The 21,390-nt window shown below is 44.2% G+C and overlaps 1 protein-coding gene across 3 annotated transcripts; it reads right to left on the reverse strand.

Annotated features, from left to right (window-relative positions):
- Window positions 1-9,930: 9,930 nt before the first annotated feature.
- Window positions 9,931-14,275, reverse strand: LOC101765016 (transcription factor TFIIIB component B''). Of its 3 annotated transcripts, XM_004966234.3 has the most exons (8): window positions 14,112-14,275; window positions 12,092-12,449; window positions 11,910-12,010; window positions 11,792-11,829; window positions 10,788-10,965; window positions 10,514-10,658; window positions 10,349-10,432; window positions 9,931-10,238 (listed from the first exon to the last, which is right to left on the reverse strand). In XM_004966234.3, the coding sequence occupies exons 2-8, from the start codon at window positions 12,405-12,407 to the stop codon at window positions 10,192-10,194; spliced, it is 909 nt and encodes a 302-aa protein (XP_004966291.1). In that variant the 5' UTR covers window positions 12,408-12,449; window positions 14,112-14,275; the 3' UTR covers window positions 9,931-10,191. The 3 variants fall into 3 exon arrangements, with proteins under 3 accessions (XP_004966291.1, XP_004966290.1, XP_004966289.1); XM_004966233.3 differs by having other exon boundaries at window positions 9,931-10,432; window positions 10,788-10,962; XM_004966232.3 differs by having other exon boundaries at window positions 9,931-10,432.
- Window positions 14,276-21,390: the final 7,115 nt, after the last annotated feature.

Raw genomic sequence — 21,390 nt, forward strand, 5'->3', positions numbered from 1 at the left:
GGAAAAGCTAGGGTTTGGAGATAAAAAGTAGATAAATGTGTTTGACGATTGGGTGCTAGCCCTCAATTGGCCAGGGCCTTTATATTTATAGGGTGGGAGGTCTTTTCCCGCAAGGAAGTCTCGCTTTATCTCCAATTCGACAAGGATTCCAGTAACTATCTCGGACTCGGGCTGACTAGCCTGGCCACCGGTTAGACGGCACGCACTAGATCGGCTATGAGCCTGATCGGTACCGTTGCCACTTTTGGGCTCCAACACATCCCGATGAGTTTAATTGCATTGTTATCTGAGGTTCTGAACACTATGGCCTCAACAAATGATGGGAGGATTTATGAATTCAGTGGGCTACAGTTCTTGCAACTTAAATGTCTGAAGTAACACATATTAAGGCAATGTTTCTTCCAAATTAGTTTACACTATACAGTTTCCTAATAACCAAAACATGTAATATGCAGTAATATTAATACTTACTATGGACCAATGTTCCTTCCTGTACAGATTTTTGTTCGACTGCAAAGTAGTGAACTTGAGGGAGCTTAATGCAAGTATTCAAATGAATTAGATGCAGGCTACCTAGCTATGCAGAGACCTACTCAAATATTTTTATGGCAACTTTGTGGTCACCCAGACCCAGGTCAACACAAAAGGTTGCTGCCAATTCATGTTCCTGCTCCCAAATCAGGATTACATAATCCATGAGCGTGCACATTTTCTATAATAGGTTCAATTTAAAGTTTAATTTTGGCCTCCATGCAGCTTCAAGTAGCCTTTCCCTGATCGAGTTTTGCTATCTCAGTTTTCCAGGATGCCCATACTGCAACTGCTATATTCTTTAATTTGTTTATTTTACCATGCCAATTCTTAGATGTCCCTTTCCACACTTATGTCACCTTCTTTTATATATATGCACATGATATCTGTAGGGTACTTCCAATCAGAAATACACATTTTCTATTATACTAATTCTGCAGGCACGATAAAAGGTACCTTGACCAGTGGCGAGATGGACCTGTCCAGGGAGCTGAGGCACTTGCTGTTCTGCTGACCCTGCGATGTCACACTTGTGTGTGCTCCTACCCATCCAATCATTATTTATGCTTAATTCGTATTTGTTTTGTAACATAAGAGTGGTCTGTTCATCGCACTTGCAATCTTCTTATGCCATTGGGCACTCATGAACCTGTGGATCGGACTCGGATCATGAGACAAGGTTAATTTACTAATGTAAAGATAGTTCTACAACGGCTTTGCTGCTTTGATAGGTTTATTCGTTCTCTGCTACACACCTTTCTATTTTCATAAGATATATATGTGCACAGTTTTGTGTCATACTCACATGACTAATCTACATGAAATGCTTCATATTTAAAGGTTCCACCTCAATATTTAAAGGCACCTGTATAAATTCCCATTACATATTTACATTTGGAGATTCTTTTTTACTACCTATTGGATAAGCAACCTACAATTGACAAGCTACAAGACCATTGTCATGCATTGGCAAACCACTCCAGTGCAATGGTGATTCATTTTCGAAATCAGCAGCTGACCTGGTGCAGCCATGACACCCTGATACGTGTGTGTTGTTGTTCAGCTGCGAATCCAAGATGAATTTTTCGCTCAAAAAATTCGAAGACGAACCCATCAGATGTTTTGGCCCTTCGACATTCCACAATGCAAGCAGCATCAGACGATTAACATATTTAAGAGATTCTTGTGCCTTGCCGATGTAGTGTTCCGGTTTAGATGGATAAATTTGCTCTAATGGCAGCTGTGACCATCTCCTGAATGGAGGATCTTTATGTTTGGCAACCACATGAATCGAATGTCCTCTATATGATGTTGGCTTTCATGTCTGCAACCTATATGGTTGCTCTTATCTCCAAATTTATTTTCTGTTCTCAATTATTTTAACATTCATGTTTTTGAATTACAAATGCTACTTACCTATCCCTTTTTTACGTATATTAGTGCAGGACAAATGCACAACAAAACATGCACGTTCACAAAAATGCCATGTGCGGCTGCCCTTCAAGCGCTGCGTAGCGCGCATGCCTTCATAGTATATACCATTCATCCAACGATTTGCGTGATCTTTAAAGAAGAAGAAAAAAACTGCAAATCACCCTCTCAACATTGGCTTCATCCTTAGATTTCACCATATCCTTTGAAACCAGCTACTTTTTACCGCGCTGCGATAACACTTAAAAAAAAACCATGACGTGTCATCACGGTCCAAAAACCACCCTCCGAAAACCAGTTTGAGTGGTATTGTAAAGCTCGGAGGGGAGAAAAAAAAAGTTGGTTTCACAATGGTGAAATTTGTACAGAGTTTTCCCTTTCTATTCGCAACCAACTGATGTAACAATGTGATTTGATATGAGATGCGAAAGTCCATCACAACTTTAGCGACGTGCTCATGTGCGCGAGCACAGGGCCATAGCTATACATGTGAGCGTAAAGAACCAGCTCACAAGTAACTAGAAGCTGCAAAGATGGATTTCCAAGAGGTCATTACTTGGCTGATTTCTTCTCACCTCTAGGGCAAAGCACACAGGGTTTCACCTTTTTCCTTACCCTTTAGGGAATTCGGGGGTCTCAACAAGCGCAAGGGCTAAGCCAGAACAAAACTATAGAGAAGCCTTAGCAATTCACTAATTAGGATATCTTGATGGTGCGCCTGAACAAGCGCATCCAGTCGTGCTCGCTTGTTGTCATGGTTCTCGCCGCCGGTATCGACACGTTACATGCCCCTAACCGTCGAGCACTCTATCCCTTCATGGCCTATCCTTTTTTTTGAGAGAGAGAACAGGAGGGGTTACAGAAACCCCTATTGGTTATATATTAGAAAAATAGATGAAAACTTCGGACAAAGTACAAAGAACGGGTAAGAGAAAGCAAAATGTAACCAAAACAGAAGAGCGAAAAAAGAGCGATCTAGACTAAACAAAAGAGATTACAGAAAATGCAGCCACACTTCCATTGCTTGAACCAGACTAGGACGAGCTCTGTGAAGAACCAACCTAGATCAGCTCCAGTACTGGCCCCCCTATCTGTTATGGCCATGTTGATATTGAAGTTAAGGTTGAATGAGGCACCCTGACCATTGTTTGGCTGTTGCTGTATGGGTGGCAGGAACTCTGGCAAGTTGTTGTTGTCGACGTCCATATACCCCTCTTCCTGATTTCCACCCATTATATTTTCTCCCTCCCCTGCAAGAGGCTACAGTGCCATGTCCTTGTTTCCTCCCTCCAAGGCCCCATTGTCCCCATTGTTATTTGGAGCAGCATGGTTTAAATCTTCCCCTTGTGGCTGCTCATTCTGCTGGGGTAAGGCGGGAAGGGCCAACACAAGCTGGTGGTCATGAACTTCTTGAGCCACAGGGTCCTGAACTTCTTGCCCATCTTCTATGAAATTAACTAGGCCTATTGATTTCTCATTAACCTGGTTGTCTTGACCAACAGTTTCTTCAAAAGCCTGTCCCTGATTACAGCTGCTGTTACCTAAGCTGGTGAATGAAGGCAGCAGCACAGAGAGGCTCAACTGTAAATCCATCTCCTCCTGGTGCTCTTCTTGATGTTCCTGGTCTGGTTCTTGATCCTGCTGATCATCAGGCTGCATAAACAGTTGATCTTCTAACATCAGGTTAATGTTCAGGTCAGGGATTGCTGCTGGATGCTAAAGATGCTGAATGTGGGCATTGTGATCATCTTGTTGCTCCTGGTTATGGTCATGCTGGTGATCAATCTGATTATGGCCAAACCCAGGAAAAATGAAATTATCATCGAATCCCGAAGGAGGAATGTCTTCATCCTGAAGTTGTCCCCCTAGCATGTTCTGCTGTATAATCTCGCACTGAACGGTGATAGATACACCTTCAAAGTCATCCCCTTTAGACAGAACAAGATAATGGGGGACGTCTTCCAAATCCGTGACTATGGCCTTGACAATGACTCTAGCCATTATACTATCCTTCTGCCAACAGATTAACATGCCAAAGGATTTGACGGTGTCCCTAATATCCTCAATGTTGCGGGTATCAATGGGGTAACCAATTAACATCAACCAACACTCCCTATTGAAAACCACACACCTGGCATTTGGCCCCCTATTATGATTCACAAACGAAAAACTCAATCCCTGGCGTTGATGGGGACTGTGTTGGACCAAGGCATCTCTGTCAGTTGCCCGGTTGAGACGGACAAAAGCTTGGGCTCTATGGAAGGGGCATCTCTGAATCTCTTGGATTCTAAGTTCATATTCCTCCTCTACAAGACCCACAATGGCAGCCTGAACCTCAGCAAATGGAATCTCACCCAGGGGGAAGTTGGAGACGGTGACGATCGCTAGATCCTTGTTCGCCGGTGCTGTTCTTGGGTTCACCACCCTAGCAAACTTCAGCCTTCCTTGAACCAGGACCCTTGCGAATCCTGGGAGCATCATCGGCGCCGGGTCGACGTTCAAGAATGCCATCCCCGCCAGCAGGTTTGCTTCCTCGCCATCGTCATCATCAGTGAGACTGGGGTTTTCTTGGGACTGTGGCAGTGGAGAGTGCGGAGGGGGCGACGAAGGCGAAGAGGCGATGCTCCTCTGTATACCAAGAACCGCTCGTCCCAGTCCTTGCAGAGAGGAGAAAACTGGTAGGCTTGAAGAATTTGGCCCAACTTGCGTTGGCTGAGCCTTTCTAAACCATTTGAGCCCAACGTCCATAGGCCATTTGGCAGTTGCGATTTTTGATGAGAAGTTACTGGTAGCCACAGGAGTAAATGACCTGGTAAAATTTTGGAGACTGTGAAAAGAGGGGCATGCCTTGAATCGGTGCCCCCATTGTTTACAGTGCCAGCACTTTAGGCGGCTTTTGCAGGCGTAAGATGGGTAGTTAGAAGTTAAGCAATACTTGCAACAAATATCAAAGCCTGCTACAGTACCAAGCTTCGCAAAAAGTGGGCCTGATGATCCAGAGGCCAATGCAGCCCGTTGACGAGATTCAAACTGTGCTGATGAATTTCTAGAAGGGTTTAATCTTTCAAACACTGAGCGTCGGGGAAAAGTTAATCTTGAGAAGACGGATTTGTTGACGCTGTTGTAGCTCTGTTTGCCAAAAATTGATCGATGCTGAGGAATGCTATTGACATTAGCCTTGCCATTGCCCAGAAGAATTCTATTTGCTCCCGATAGAGGGGTAGAAGCAGATTTGGCAACATCAGCAAAAGAGGTTTTACTCTTTGAACGAACATTTTTCCATACAAAAGAAGGTCCTGAATCCTTTTTGCAAAAAGCAGCGCCTTTGAGAACCCTTTATCATTACATAGAAAGAAGGAGAGTTTGAAAAACTCACAGGCCACAGGATTTAGATCAGTTGCCAGAAATCCAACTTGCTTGGAATGTACTGTAAATTTAAATAGCTAATCCTCTAGCTGTTCAGCAAAGAAGTTTTGGGCCTTGCCACCCAACACAGAATGCAAACAAGTATTGACAGATTCTTCTATGAGCCTAAACCTATTTCAACTGAAAGATACCAGCAGGTGAAAGCCTTTGCCTGCTGGCTTTCCATCAACATTGACTTGAGTTCCCAATTGCTCATGAACTTTCCGATTGAAGTCCTTGCCCAGTTGGAAGTTGAATTTTGAGAAGTCCATTAAGAGAGATTGGTGACTTTCGGGGGGCGGGGGGGGGGGGGTATTATATTTAGCCATACAAATTCAAAATCATCAAAACCTCTTCCATATTGGAGCGAGGTCTTCAAGAGGAAGTTTTCACATGATCTTGTCGCCAAGGATGAAAGTCACCAGCAGCAAGGCATCAGAGATGAGATGCCCATGAATACCATCCATTGTCAGTTGGTTAGAGGTTGATGAAGAGACTCCCATCACCAGTATTGAGCTCATATTTTCTTCATCGGGGAGAGATGCTTTCCCTTGTCTTTCCCTTCTTCTACATTACCCGCTGTAGATCGCTTCTCACTTCTAGGGGTTGTATGCTCTCGACGATGAATTCATCACACCACGGGGTGGCACTACGCCATCGCAACGGTGGCTAATCCCTCGCTAATCCGGGGTGCGAGTTCATGGAACGCTTGTCGGATTCGGGGCTCCGACCCGGGCGGCGGCGAATTTTTTTCCCGAAGCTGGATTCGGCCAGCTGGGGCGGAGGAATCGAATGGTTTTGGTGTGGGGAGGAGGGGTCTCCACGGCGGCCGCGATCCAAGGTGGGGTTAACAATGATTCCAAACCGCGCTGATGAATTTTTAGAAGGGCTTAATCTTTCAAACATTGTGACCTATCCTATTTTGACGACTGGTACGGTATGACCTTCTTTTTACTTACTTTATAGAGGGGCATGCGCCCCCTCCCCCACATATACCCGCTCGTACCATTACACATAAAGATTTACCAATTAACTCAATCAAAAAATAAATGTAGCCCCGAGTAATCTATTTACTACATTTTGAACTCCTCTCTCAGTATGAGGTTATGACTTTACCCTGCCCGTAGGAGACATGCGCCGCACGATTCCTACGCTCGGAGTCCTTGACGTGGAGCCGATCAAGGCTGTCCCGCGGCGACTTTTCAGGGGCGGAGCCAACTGACGGAGCCGCTAGTGTCAGCTCAATTAGACACCAGTGTTAGCCGCATAGATAAACAGTGCATAACAATAATTTTCTACTAATTTTGCAAAAATACAATAAACATGCCCGGCTCCGCCCCTGCGACTTTTCGACGTTGTGCTGGCGGTTAGTGAGGGAGCTCATGGCGTTGGGGTGCACGCTCGTCTACGGCGGCGTCGCCACGACGCTCATTATCGCGGCGTCCAAGGTGGGCGGCTACGCGATGCTCGCGCTCGTCCCCGAGACCATCGCTGGCGTGCACGCAGCGGGCCGACGAGAAGCATGTCTTGCCGATCAGGTGGTCGCAGTGTCTCCGGTAAAGCCACCGCGACGACGACCATGGCGTGTCGGCGTCACACAGCTGCTTCATCAGTGTGTCACTGACGCTGCTGGTGGTGCTGCTGATCGAGCTACCGCGTCAAGGACGTCCGGGCTCTCTCTACCCTCTACGACGATCGAGGTGTTCGTTCTGGTCACCGCCACTAGTGGTGGCGATGCTGGGCTGGAGGATCTTCACCCAGCCGCTGACGCCAATCCGGGCAGCGGGGGTTCAGGCGGCGGCGATGGATCTAGCGTTCTCCATGACGTGGAGCGTGCTAGCGCTCCTCGGTGTAATGTTTAGCTGGTAAACCCTTCTGCTGCTTCTGCGGATGTGGCTAAGATGTGTTCTCTGTTGGTAGTTTGTTGAGACTGACGTTGTCACGGCGTGTCAAAAGCTTAGCAGGTACCAAGGTTTCTTTTGCTTTTGGATCTCAGGCTCGAAACTTGATAGAGGCGAGCAAGCTTGCACCGCCCTACATGGTTGCAAATTTGCAATGTTAACTACTCCAACTGCAGCACGTTCTGGCTCGTCATCCTCGTTACCCGACCAACTTCCGGCCACCATCGTGTCGCTTCATAATCCGGCACGGATATTGACATTGGTGTCGCATCGGCCATTTAGAGCAACTCCAAGAGTATCCTAAAAAATTCTTTCCCAAAACTATGTATTGGGGGTTCTCCCAAAAACAATTTCCTCCAAAAACATATCAGTCCACAGCAGAACGCTAATAAATAGCCCCCAATATTTCAAACACAGGCCACGTCATCGTATTGGGCCCATCGGAAGGGACGCACGGGCGTGCGGGAATCAGGATTGGGGGAGGAACGTCAACGCTAAAATATACGTGGTGGTAGGCTGTTTTTTAGCGTCGCTAAAAAATTAGAGAAGGTTTAGGTGGATTGTTGGAGTTTATTTTTTCTCTCTTTTTTCTAAAAAAGGTATTGAAGGTAAAATTAGCAGCCTCTTGGAGCTGCTCTTACCCATCAGGTCTTCGAGGCCGGCCATTGGGCATGAGCAAGCTTGCTCGAGAACAAACACGTTTTTGCGTCACGGTCCAACAGATCTTTCGATTTCGGCCCAGCCCAATAGAGTTCGTTTAATGAAAGGCATAGTCCAACTGGACTCTATATATAAAGCCTTCCATACATAGTAGTTCTCTATGGCCGTGTTTCTGGTTGATCTCATCCAAATCTAACGTGGGCCCCGGAGGCACACATGCTCATATAGGCCATATATACATGCCCTTTTCAGTAACGAAATTAAAAAAAAATCCTAGCTTCTGCTTCCTTAGAAGTTCGTCACGTTAATTATTGCACTAGGCAATAATCGCACAATGCAAGATTAAAACAAATTAAACGGCGCTAAAGTGTTTATGAAATATCATATTAAGCACAAATCATATGCTAAACCAAAGAGCATTACACAACTACTATTGATGCTAGTAGCTATTGGACTAATGATAGTTTAGGTTTAATGGTAAACATAGATCTATCATGAACGCAAATTTATAAACATGATCGTGAAATCAAAGTATGATTTAGACACGTCGACAACAAAAACAGGAGATGCATGGAAGGAGACGTACCTATTGATGTTGATGGCGTGCACCGGGCGAAGATGAACGACGATGACGTAGGCGCGAACCGCCGAAGACGAGGGCGATGAACGATGACGACCGAGTGGACAACACGCGCGTTCTTAAGAAGGTAACTGCTCAAACTACACAAATCGTCAGCTCGTTATTTTAAGGCAAAACGCCATGCTTTCAGACAAGTAACAGCAAAATTTCGGAGAGTAGCTAGGAACAGATTATTCTTATTTCAAGGTCACCTGCAAGTCGTGTTAACTTTTTCAGCAGTGTCACATAAAACTGAACTCGGTATCATAAATTTATACGACATGCTCCCAGTTTTCTGGAAACCTGTTTGACAGCTCTGTTATCTCAGTAGTATACTTCATCAATATGACCCCGAACATTGGTGAGACAGGAGAAAATTGATATGTTTTCTCAGTATCCCAGACCAAACAGCCAGCAGGAAAAAAAAATGCATCCACGACGTCACTCAACGATGAATCTCTTCATAAAAAAGTAAGAGATGCTGGATGTCAATTCAATGACCATGGCCAAGTTGGTCACTTCACAATGTAATGCCATTCAATTAAAACATAAGACCAGCCTTGAGAAGGCTACAGAACCAAGAGCAATGTCCAAATACATGTAGTGGTTTTTAAAGACTGTAAAATCTCCAGTAAATTCAAAGTGAAACAGCCCCCGTACCTAGATGCTACAACTGTCGCAAACAAAAACCAACTACAGCTAGAAATTACCTTCTCTCTGATCATTCTGGATACTAGTGAAGTGGTAAGCAGGTCAGTTGTGCTGTACTATTGAATAATCAACAAGAAAGGAGAGTCCAAGACTCCCAAGTATACAACAAGGGAAGTTTTTTCCTTGTCAGTACATACATTTAATTGGAAGCAGCAGTTGTACATCAGGCCAAATACAAAGGGGCAGATTGGATAGTACGTTTCAGATAAGATACAGAAAAAGAATTTTCTTTCTCCCAAGGTAGGTAAAGTAGAATTTCATATAGTACAATTTCCTGGAATTTGTAATGCATGCTTTAGCTTAGCATATAGGAGATAAATAATACGACAAAGTTATAACTCATTGCATGATAAAAAGGAAAGAATAATTACTCTAACACTGACACAATAAACCTCATTCCTCAAATGTATGGATCAACTAAACCATTAAGCTAGCTTTAGAGCTACAAGTCACAACGAGTCCATGTGCTCTAATTAAAAAGATGTATAGAGTGTAATAAGAAAACAAAGAATTCCCTAACAACAAAAAAAAAGGACAATGAGTTTGGGTTGCTTGTTACTGCAAAGAAAATTCCAGTTTTCTAGGAAAGCTAACCTTTGAAAATGTATTAGCAAGAATGCAAGATCATCAACATCAGAGAATGAACCTATATCTTCGGCCTGAAACAGTATATTTGTTGCTGTGATGAAATAACACAGTACTGTTCCACACCAGTATATTTGTATTGCTGTGATAAAGAAAATGATAACGCATGTCCATAGAGAAGAAAGTAAACAGTCATAATCATAATATCCCAGGTCATGAGTCCTAATTTCCATCGTGATTGTTGTGCTAGTAGCCTAGTACCAATCAAAAATATCCCCAAGATTATCATCATCATTTCCAGAAACATACACTTCTTGCACATCAGGCATTTGTACACCACGCTCTTCATCAGACCAATGTGCATCCTCCTCGTTGATGAAACCATCCGGTGCATCCTAGAAACAAACAAATGAGATACAAATTTAACTAAATAAATTCATCATAAACATAGTTTGTGTTTGTCCAAGAAAAAACTCGTTTCCAGGCCCCCCTTCATTTGATGCACCTTCTTCTCTATGTGTACTATTAATCTCTGGCAGCTCATCTTCAATGTTGAGCTGCTCAATAACCTTTTTGAAATACAAGTAATCTGCATACATAAATCAAATAGGTAAAAGACAAGCACTAAGAAAAACTAAATCAAAGATCAAAAACTAGTGCCGTGTCTCACCTCCTGAACGATGAATTATAGCATCATGAACTTGCAACGGGTTTTTTTTCTCCTCGTTTTTAAATTTTGCCCGCACCTGATGGCGGGTCTTAGCAGGCAATAATTGCTGTATCATTGCAAAATCACTACCAAATTGCTGAAGACCCTAGACAAGAATTAATACAAAACACAAATTGAGCCAGCATTAATACAAAGAGGTAAGAAAAAAAACTTGCAGATCTGAGGTCACATGAAACGAAAAATAGCAGTCCAAGAGATTTTTTATAAAAAATACCTGGTAAAACAAGTCAGTATCAGATTTCGACCATTTGGCTCGAGTTTGTATGTTCATGTAGGAATTGTAATTCAACTTTGTTACATTTTGTATATGGTTTTCTGTTTTGTCGTTGTCGAAGTTCCTTGCTTCCTCATGTATGCAGTCCAAATCATCCATATCTTCAAGTTGAAATCTGCTGTGCATAAGAAAGATATCATATTAACCAAAATTGGAGAAACACAAATCAAGAAGTTCGACACTAAAGTACTCAGTTTGAACCCTTAAATTTCAAATTTTGATCAATAATGTTTTAGATATTTTAGCCTTCGACTTAAATTCAGCTAAACCAATCAGCCACTTAAGAAAGGATGAAACAGCCTAATAGGTTGGCTTGGCTTTTAAGCCAGGTTTTCAGGCAGCCAGTTAGAAACTGCTTTTTGGAAAGACACAGCCCAAACCAAGAGGGACTGAATATAATACAGAGATTGAGACTTCATTAAGGGAAGAAGACCAGATTGAAACTTCTGAATATAATACAGTGGAATGGTTATGGCTATTCAACACAACTTACATGAAATAAAATGGTAGTGTCACGAAAAGGATTGACAGAAATGGAATACATAGCACTAGCCAATAACAGAGTGTGACAGAAGCTTTAAATTAGTACAACAAAATTGAAGAATGCAAAAAATGATTCTGTAAGCAACAGGAGCTGCATCAATTTCATCTTGAAATAACCTATCCAAAATAGCAATGCCGCCAAGAGAAAACAAACAGCTAAACCAAGTTAGCGGATCGATCTATAGTAAAACTAATAGGCTAGAATTGATGATGCATCAATGTGCTGTCAAGGACTCAAGGGGTCATTTTGCTAGATTGAAAGCCTAACATATCTGGATGGAAAGTAAGGAACGGTAAACTGGTCAATCATGCTGGTTTATGCTCATGCAAATGCCTCAAATATACTTTGCTTAGATGATTATGCATAACATTCAAAAATGAAGAGAAAAAAAGTAGTATACCTTGTATTAGAGGATGGTACAGATGGAAGCTCTTTTGCCTGGATAAGTCAAACAAAATCATGAGGAAAGCATAAAGTGTTTAAATAAATATAACTGCTACACTTGCCACAAAACTCACATTAACATGCTCTCTGGCCTCTTGTAACAATCTGAGATGTGCTGCACTAAGCTTCATTGGATCTATCTCCTCACGAGGTGTTTCGAGTAAAGTCTTAACCTCTAAAACAGAAAAGGCCCAAGATAAAAGAGTGAAAAACTCACATTAATTAAAACTGAACCTTTCATGTTTTGATGACCAACCTTTCATTCTCTTCTGGTGAATTCTATGGGTAAGCTTCTTCTCAGGTTTTTGTACCAATGCATCTTTCAAGGTTGTATTCCAACCCCCGGAAGACACCTGGCTTTTATCTTTTTGAACCTCCTGCTGCTGTGGCTCTTCTACACCAGCCCTTGGCTTTTTCGTAAACTTCTTCTTAACACCAGCAATGTAATCCTCACCACTATCATTATCTTCTTCAACTAATGAATGTTCAACGCAGGCTTCATCAAAACAGTCAACACCAGTATGCTTAGGTGTCCCAACTTTCTGCAACTTTTCCCTACACCGTAGTTTCATAGTTGCAAGATCTTCTGCATCTGAGAATGAACTATCTTTGGCCTGAAAAACAAGTTGTAGTCTAGGTGAGAAGTAATACAGAGGAGTCACGAATCTTCTTTTTTTTTAAGTTCCGTATAAGCCCACAAAGCAGCAGTCTGACTTTACGTGTTTGAGTCTATCTGTTAGAGAGGCTGATCACTTTCTCATATTAGATTAGCATGGTTTGTGTAAAATGCTTATATGAATAAAACTGCACTTTACAGATTCCAGTTATGAACTAACTAAGAGGACACCAAGAATATGATGAAAAATGCATGTGGCACGAATGCACTCTTTTTGCAATCTTGTAAAGTATCTGGATGTCTTCCCCTACCATTTTGCTAAACAATATCTTCACAGAGATTATACAAACTTAAGCTCCGAAAAGAGGAGAAAAGAACAATACTGCTGCATATGGGTCGTGGGAATTTGTTGTCTAAAGAAACTTCCGCTTTCTTTTGTTCTCTAATGAGGATAAGGTCAATTTTCTATTGATTGCGTCTAACCAGACAAAAAAGTTTTCAGCTTGTTCGCTTCAGCTTATAAGCTGGCTGAAAAGCTGAAACAGCTGATTTGTTGTGAGAGGAAAACACTGTTTGGTGGCTGATAAGCCGGCTGAATAAGCTAAAGCGAACAGGTCCTATAGAAAAGTATAAAACTCCTGGATGCAGACGCATTCATAATAGAATGAAAACAGAAAACAAAAGACTACACTGAGTGCATAATAATCGGAGCCAGTGCAAGATGTAATCACCAAAAGCAGAAACCATTTAGGCGAAATCATCACTTCCTCAGTTTAGTGATTTGCTTCAATTGAAATAGAAAAAGACACGATCATCACTTCATCACCTACTTGGCATCGTCAAATCTTTGCGACAGCATAAAGTAATCAGATTACGAGAATTAAAATGACAATAGAAACAAGTCAAGCAACAGATCCAAGAATAGAATTTAAATTTGTTTGACAAGTACAAAGAAAACACGTAGTTTGCGAAAAATGCCGAGTGCTGACAGACTATGAACCCCTTGAGTTTAAAACCACAGCTTTTTATGGTTGTAACGGCAATACAGCAGCATAGTCTGCCACTATCTATTGTCGTATGCAGTGTGGATCCTACTCTCATGATTTGATAATATAACTTCTCAAGAAAATTCCACGTTATTCTAGAATTTGATCTTGTTCCAGTGTAGAGTTTCAATACCAGGCAATAAAAGCATATACAAAGCATGCAGAAAACACAGGATCGGCAGCCTCAATTCACCAAATGCTATCACCAAACCAATCCAGACGCAAAAAAAAAAAAACAGCATTGTAGTGCGTGAAGATCCCCCGATCGACAAACACCACCGGACCATATAGAGTAAATCTTCCTTGTGTTCCAGAAGTAACACGCAGAAAACCAGAAATAGCTCTAACGAAGCAACGGCAGCTTGAATTCAGCAAACAACAGAAATAAGAAGATCACTGCTAAACTTTAAGGGATAGAAATGGAGTGCACACGTCTTCTTATTCCCTGCAATTTCTGAGGAATCAACATTGGTCAGACGCAATCACATACCACAAGCAGTCCAGGAATTACGCAATACACTAGTATTTCGCGTCTTATTTCAATCATACAACCAATCTCGTAGCAACCAGTAGGGGAACACTTACGAGCTACAGAGCTAGGGTTCGAGTCTTACCCTTCATGATCCCAAATCGATGCAGATTCCACCTCTGCTCGCTGCTCACATGCCTCCCGGCGCACGGACGGATTTGGAGCTGGGGCAGCCGCCGGAGAGCGGCGCGGCAGGGGCGGCGGACGGGTCAGAACGTGGGGCACGGAGGTCAGGGGGGCGCAGCAGCAGGTGGCGGTTGGACCCGAAAGAAAAAACAAAAAGGGGGACACCCGGACAGCAGCGCTTGACACATTAGGCCCAACTCAAGTGGGGGCCCAATAGCTTCCGCTACATGGGTTTTATGGGCCTTCTGCATGCTCTGCAGATCCATTTCCCTTTCAAAGCCTGTATATACCATGCATCCATGCTATAGGTCATTTAATATGCTCCTTTTTCTTTTTCTTTTTCTTTTTTTCGCGAATTCTACATCAGCATTGTTTTCCTCCATTGCCCACCATATTTATGTAACTATGAAAGCATACTCTTTGAGATGATATATGTAAACTCCTACCCAAAAGCTGAAAGCTCTGTATCTTGGGAAAAGTTTGATCGTACATGTGCTTTCCCTCACTATACACCGGCTGAGCAAGCTTGCAGCACACATACTTCCAAAATTACTTTTTTTTTCTGAAGTCTCCAGGTTAATCACACATTGTTCGACATGTCCAGTTCACATCTGCAGGTTGCATGCGATGATGCGAATGCAATGCTTAGTGCGCGCTAATCATCGGCTCCACATGTTATCGTTATATTTTTATATGACAAAAAAAGAGAAGTCTGATGGAACTGAAATGGCTCGAGTTTCAGAGTTTGTCCGAAACGGAGAGACAAGAGCGAGCGAGCAGCGCGGAGCGCAGGGCTGCAGAGGACCTTTGAACGAGGCTACCGACAAAATATGGGTCAGTCGCATGCACGGCCTTCCAAGCACTCGTCTCTCTCTCTCTCTTCCCATGAGGCCAGACCATGACCACAGAGCTCGAACCATCAGTTTGGTCCAGGGGTAAAGGCTGGCACGCACAGGCATCCGCCCGGAAGGGAAAAGAGCGTGGACGAGCAGGCGCTGGTCTCTGATCTGGGCCGTGTTTAGTTTGGCGAATTTGGGGTGCTAAATTACTGTTACAGCACTGTAGCACACTGTAGCGTTTCGTTTGTATTGTGAATTATTGTCCAAATATTGACTAATTAGGCTCAAAAGATTCGTCTCGCAAAGTACAACAAAACTGTGCAATTAGTTTTTAATTTCATCTACATTTAGTACTCCATGCATGTACCGCAAGTTTGATGTGATGGGGAATCTTCTTTTTGCATAGTGTCAAAGTTGGGAGTTGGGAGTAACTAAACATGGCCCTGATCGATCAGGCGCTCAGGCGTGCATGGGCGCGCTCGATCGATCATCGCATGGATTCACACGTGTGCGTGGGGTAGACTGCCAGGGTCAAAAATGGCCGGCAGCTGAGAAGGAGAAAACACGCAGGGAGGGGAGGAGACGTCTCAGGAAACCGCTGCTCAGCTCAGAGCAGGATGCAGTAGGCCAGTAGCCCACGGGCACACAGATTGTTTGCATGCGGCAGGAGAGATGTAAGACACCGTGATGTACGTGCAGGACTATATGTTTAGCCCGTAATTTTCCATTTGGGACCATATAAACATCTGTTACCATCGGGCTAGCAGGCCCAAGTGCTGCGATGGATTATGACTGGTAAAAGCGTACTCAGCTCCTGACGTCGCTCTCTGGCTGTGGCCTGCGCGATGTGTCCTGACCGATGATTCATGGTAGCGGCGCCGTGCACCCTGCACGCTGGGCCTTCTGGAACAGTGCAACCCCTACGTGGCAGCAGCACTGTTGAGCTAGCCCCTCCCGAGAAATCGAAGCACACACAAATCCAAATCAACAGGACAAAACATGTCAAGGTACTAGGTGCGTAGCAAGCGACAGAACAGGATAATCAAGCAATTCGATCGAGTTAACGGCCAGTCCCAGCCGGGAACACGTGGAAAAGTGAATATTGGAAACGTGAGGATTAATTCCAGTTCGAGAGCCACATGGGTCTAAAAAACCAACAGGGATTAATCTTTCAAGACTAAAGGTCTCCTCTCTAGTCTCGGATATTTTACCCGGACTTTATATCACTTTTAGTCCCGGTTGGTAATACCAACCGGGATTAAAAAGGTTAAAAAAATAAAAAAGTGGGCCACCACTGTCCTGCTTGCTCGCGTTGCTGCCCTCCTACGTGCGCTAGGGGCTAGGGGCCGGCCGGGGAGGGTGCCCGAACCGGCGGCCAGCGGGCCGGGGCCCGGCCACGCGCGCCGGCATCCGCGCGCTGGCGGCCCGAGCCCGGCTGGGGAGGCCGTGCGCCGGCAGCCAGGGCAGGACGGGGTGCCCTGCGCGCCGGTGGCAGCCAATGGAGGGAGGAGAGAGTAGGAGATGGAGGAGAGGAAGCGGTGGAGGGAGAGAGAGGCCAGTGGTGGGGAAAGAATAAGGTAGTGGGGAGAGAGATGAAGTCGGTGGGTGATAAAGGTCGGTGGGGAAAGGATAGGGGAGAGAGTCCATCGGGGGAATAAAAAAGAGAGGGATATAGTCCTGGTTGTTGTTTCAACCAAGACTAAAGATATTTAGTACCGGTTGGAACCATCAGCCGGGACTAAATCTTTAGTACTAGTTGGAAACACCAATCGGGACTAAATAAGGGGTATTTAGTCCCGGTTGGTGTTACTAACTGGGACTAAATGTCCCACCAGATTTTCTCGTTGTTCCTAACTAAAGAGTCCTTGTCGGAGCTGGTTTTTGAACCCAGAATTAAAGCTTCTTTATTTAGTCCCGGGTCAAAAACAACCAAGATTTTTTAGCTGGATGGAAGGTCGTTTCTCTAACAATGATGATAGTAAAGCGGCTAAGCGCACATGGAGGGTGCAGCCAATACTAAGGACATGCTTGAATCCCTACTAGACTGTACAATCCAGATTGTGAAATGACGATGAACGTGGAATTTTCATACATACATTTGACTATATGATTTATATACCTAGCTAGACTATTTATTTGGAAATTAACAGTGAAATGAATCATGGGTAGGTGAAAAATTTAATGGTTAGATGGATATCGTGTGAGGTTAATGAACAGTCGAGATAACCAATGTATTACGTGTACATGTGAAGATAGTTTTTTTTCGATGAGGATTAATATAGCAATCTGAATTGTGCAATATGTAACCAAGCTGTGTCAAGATAGGAAGGAGTAGATCGTGCAATCTGTTGGTTGTTGCGTCCTACACGCGTTTTGATCACCCTCGATACATGACCTGGTCGTCTTGTGTTTTCGGTTGTTTATTACTATAGCTCCTGTACAGTCCTTGGAGTACGTCGTTGCACGCTGCGGAGATCGAACCTTGCCTTTTCCACAGTACGAGTACTCCCCTCTCTATCTCTGTCGCCTGGTTAAGGGAGCGGCCGGACTCGAGTTTGTTGCCCTGCGTGGCCATTTCTATCCGGTCTCTTAATGTCCCTACAACAGCGATGTCGTCGTCCTCGTGTTCTTGACAGAAACCCCCTCTGCTTCGTCCTGATGATGACTGGTGAGCCAACCAACCGACGCGTCCCTCGTCGAGAAAGAATGCTTGTCAAGTCATCAGCGTGCACACGCGCGCTCTTTCTTGCCGGCCGCCGGCCGCCGGCCGTAGCCCGTAGGAGATCCATGGATGATGGCTAACAGTGCACCGTAGAGACCAGTGGTATCAGCGTTGCATCTGCAGAACTCCATGCAAGCGGAGCAGCAGCAGTAGGGTGGGAAAATATGGGCGGCAGCGCCGCGCAGGCAGCCAGCAGGCACAGCCAGGCCGCGTCCGGCCGCGCCGGCCATTCGCGTGCTGGCGCCGGTGACGCGACGTCTCCGGCCGCCTCGGCGCGGCGCGGGCGGCAAAGGCTGGCAGGCTGCAGAGCATCCAAAAAATATCACCGTCGAGGCGTCGACGATAGATGGTCGCTTCACCGGCTCGGCGAATCAAAATCAATATGAATGAATGGGGCGGTGAAAGGGGAGAGAGAGACGGGAGGAGGGGGCAGCTAGCTAGTAGGCGGAGTAGCTGGGTGAAAAGACTGGTGAGGTGACGACCTTTCCCCGCCCGCAGAGTCAGTGCTCCCGCTGCCGTAACGTGGAAAGGAAGACCCTGCTGCTACTCCGGCCAGCCATCCGTGACCGTCCGTCGTCCAGGGACGGACCGGATCGGACGATGAACATCCATCCTTTCCCGCTGCCTGCCAGTCCGCCATCACGCCCACGAGGTGGATGTCTACGTTCCCCAGGTCCCACCGGCGAGGGCCCCGGCCTGTCTCCCTACCCTCTCCCATCTACGCTTTCTACTTTCTAGGGTCGTCGTCGTCGTCGTCTCCCTCCCACGGCCAACGTCCACTAGCGGGTGCTCCCGGGCCTTCCCGCCCGTGCGCGTTGCTGTATGCTGCACACGCCATACGTACAACGACGACGCGCCGTGTCTGTCCTCCGCCGATCGTCGCTGAGCTAGTCCCACGTACGTAGGTAGGAAGCGGACGGACAACGATACATGATGCATACCAACATGGTGAGCAAGAATGGGTCCCTAGGCCAACTTCGTAGTTCCGTTGCATCCACTTTTAATCATATTACGTCCAGATCAAATTAATATAATTAGTATGTTTTAGACATCGTGTATTTCAAAATAGAGCCAGTATCATTGTAAAACGTTCTCAGACAAACACCTCAAATGTTTTTTTTCTTCTTAATACTAGGAGAAATCGAATGGCTCCTCAAAAAAAAATAGAGCTGTAAAAATTTCACATGAAGTTAGAAATATTCTTAAAAACTTAGTAGAAATTTCACACCAAAGGTATAAATCCTTTCAAAATAAAGCGTAGGGTTTCAAAAAAGCTCAATGCTGCAAAAACCATATCCAAATATTCCCTGTCAAACTGGAGACTTTCTGAATGGAGCATCACTACTCGCGAACTATCCCTGTCAAACTGGAGACTTTCTGAATGGAGCATCACTACTCGCGAACTATCCCTGTCAAACTGGAGACTTTCTGAATGGAGCATCACTACTCGCGAACTAGTGGTTTTAGGGATGTTTGCATCTTTAGTCCGGACTAAAATTCATGTCACATCGAATATTCGGAGGTTAATTAGAAAGACTAAACATGAGCTAATTATAAAACTAATTACACAGATGGAGGCTAATTCCCGAGACGAATCTATTAAGCCTAATTAATCCATCATTAGCATATGTTTACTGTAGCACCACATTGTCAAATCATGGACTAATTGGCTTAATAGATTCATCTCCCAAATTAGCCTCTATCTGCAATTGATTTTGTAATTAGTCTATGTTTAAAATTCCTAATTAGTATCTAAATATTCGATGTGATAGGGATTTTAGGAGCTCCTGAAGAACCAAGCGTGGCCTTACTCGAATACGTATTCTCAAACTCCGTTTCAAAAGGCGGTCCTAGATGAAGACTAGGTAGGTGCAGCACAGCATCGCCTAACAACTAGGCACTTTTTTCTGCCTAGAATGATCTAGGAATTGATCCATGCACGAAGATAGGAAAAATTAGAGAGGGGGAGGGGGATGAAGTGTGGTCAAGTACCTCAAATATGCAGATAATTTATAGTTACATTGTTATATTGATATATTTATTCTATTTAATAAGGTATTGCTTTAACTTGCTAGAACAAGGTCAACGCTCTAAGAACGCCTAGGCGGCTAGGCGCCAAACGGAGCCTGGGCCGCCTGCTTGGCTCCTTGCGCTTTTGAAACATTATTCTTCAACACCCTAGCATTATTCTTGAACATTCTCATCACTTTTCATTAGTGGGTATCTTGTTATGGTAAATTTTAGATCAAAAAGTAATATACGATGAGAGAGATAGGACTTGAGAGTCATGGAAGAGCCATAACAAGAGGATAAGTTGCCTGTCTAGATAGAATTGAGTTTCTTGAAAGTTTGCATGATGGTGAATTTAGATAAAAATGGCTCTTACTCTTACGATGTCTGATTAGTATCCACAAGATACTTTTCTGATTTTTTGCATCAAAATACTTGAATAATTTTACTTTCTATGGTGATAGCATGTTGGAGACGGCTTACCACGTTCACATCCCTTACCCTATATACTCCCATTAGGGAGCTATGAGGTCAATCCCTACCTTTGTCAATGATTGTGGGTAGGATGCTATTACTATCCCACGCATTTTCTATCCCTACTCAAAAGCAAGTTTGCTACTTGAAACACCAGCTTATGTGAAATAGCAACACCAACCTTTTATAGTGTGGGATCAGCTTATGTGAAATAGCCACAGCAACCTTTTATAGTGTGGGATGCATCAATATTTGCACCACTACCTGTTCTAGGATGCACAACTAGTTATGCATCAATATCCTTCGAAAAAGACTAGCCTACGCCTTATCATCTCTCTATCATCATTTTCTGTAGACTCGGATCCAAATTATGAATCACCCATTTTTCAAGATGAGAATCATATGTGCTTTTGAATGAAGGCCTTGGGACATTGGTCCATACAGAATTTATAGTCAATATAATAAATTAAAGTAGTTTAAACCTCTTGATAATAATAATAGCTTAATAAGAGCAACTCCAGCAATAGCTCTCAAATCAATCCCCCAAAGGTCAAATAGGGTTCTATCTATTTTTTTAAGGGCCACAAAAATATCTCCAACTCCAACAATAGCCCCCATGGATAGAGGCTTCCCTAGAGACCCGCAGCAATGGAGGGTGGATGGAGAAATTTGAAGGTCTCCACAAAATTGGGAGCCAAACAGAGGGTCTGCTGGAGGCATTTTTAAGTGCGCCCTCTAACCTTAGGATAGGGACTATTTAGAGGGTTTGTACTATATATTGATCGCATTGACTAATTTTTTTTCCTAGGTTGGAGATGACCAGCCACACTTTCTTTTTGCCTAAGTTTGTTTTCTTGCAACATATAAAAGTGCAGCAAGAAACGACCTTAGACAGCAAGAAGAACAGTTGCGAAACAAACATGCCCCGGTCGTAATAACGCATTCAAAGTTCAAATTCCTCTTCTTCCCAAATTCGTCTCCGGCCGTGTTTGCGCAGTCGTGTGCTGCATCGTCGTAGTCCTAGGCTGCCTGCGCGAGGCTCTAGTTAGCGAGTCAAACATCGCGCGTGCACTATTTGGTCTCGCTGCACGTACGGTATGGCGTAGGTAGTAAAAGCAGCGAGCCAGCGTGCGCAAATACAGTGGAGGCGACAACGGATAAATTCGGACATTATCCAGGTCATTCGGCCCAGG

The sequence above is a fragment of the Setaria italica genome, chromosome IV (assembly GCF_000263155.2).
Source record: "Setaria italica strain Yugu1 chromosome IV, Setaria_italica_v2.0, whole genome shotgun sequence".
In the NCBI taxonomy this organism is placed as follows: Eukaryota; Viridiplantae; Streptophyta; class Magnoliopsida; order Poales; family Poaceae; genus Setaria; species Setaria italica.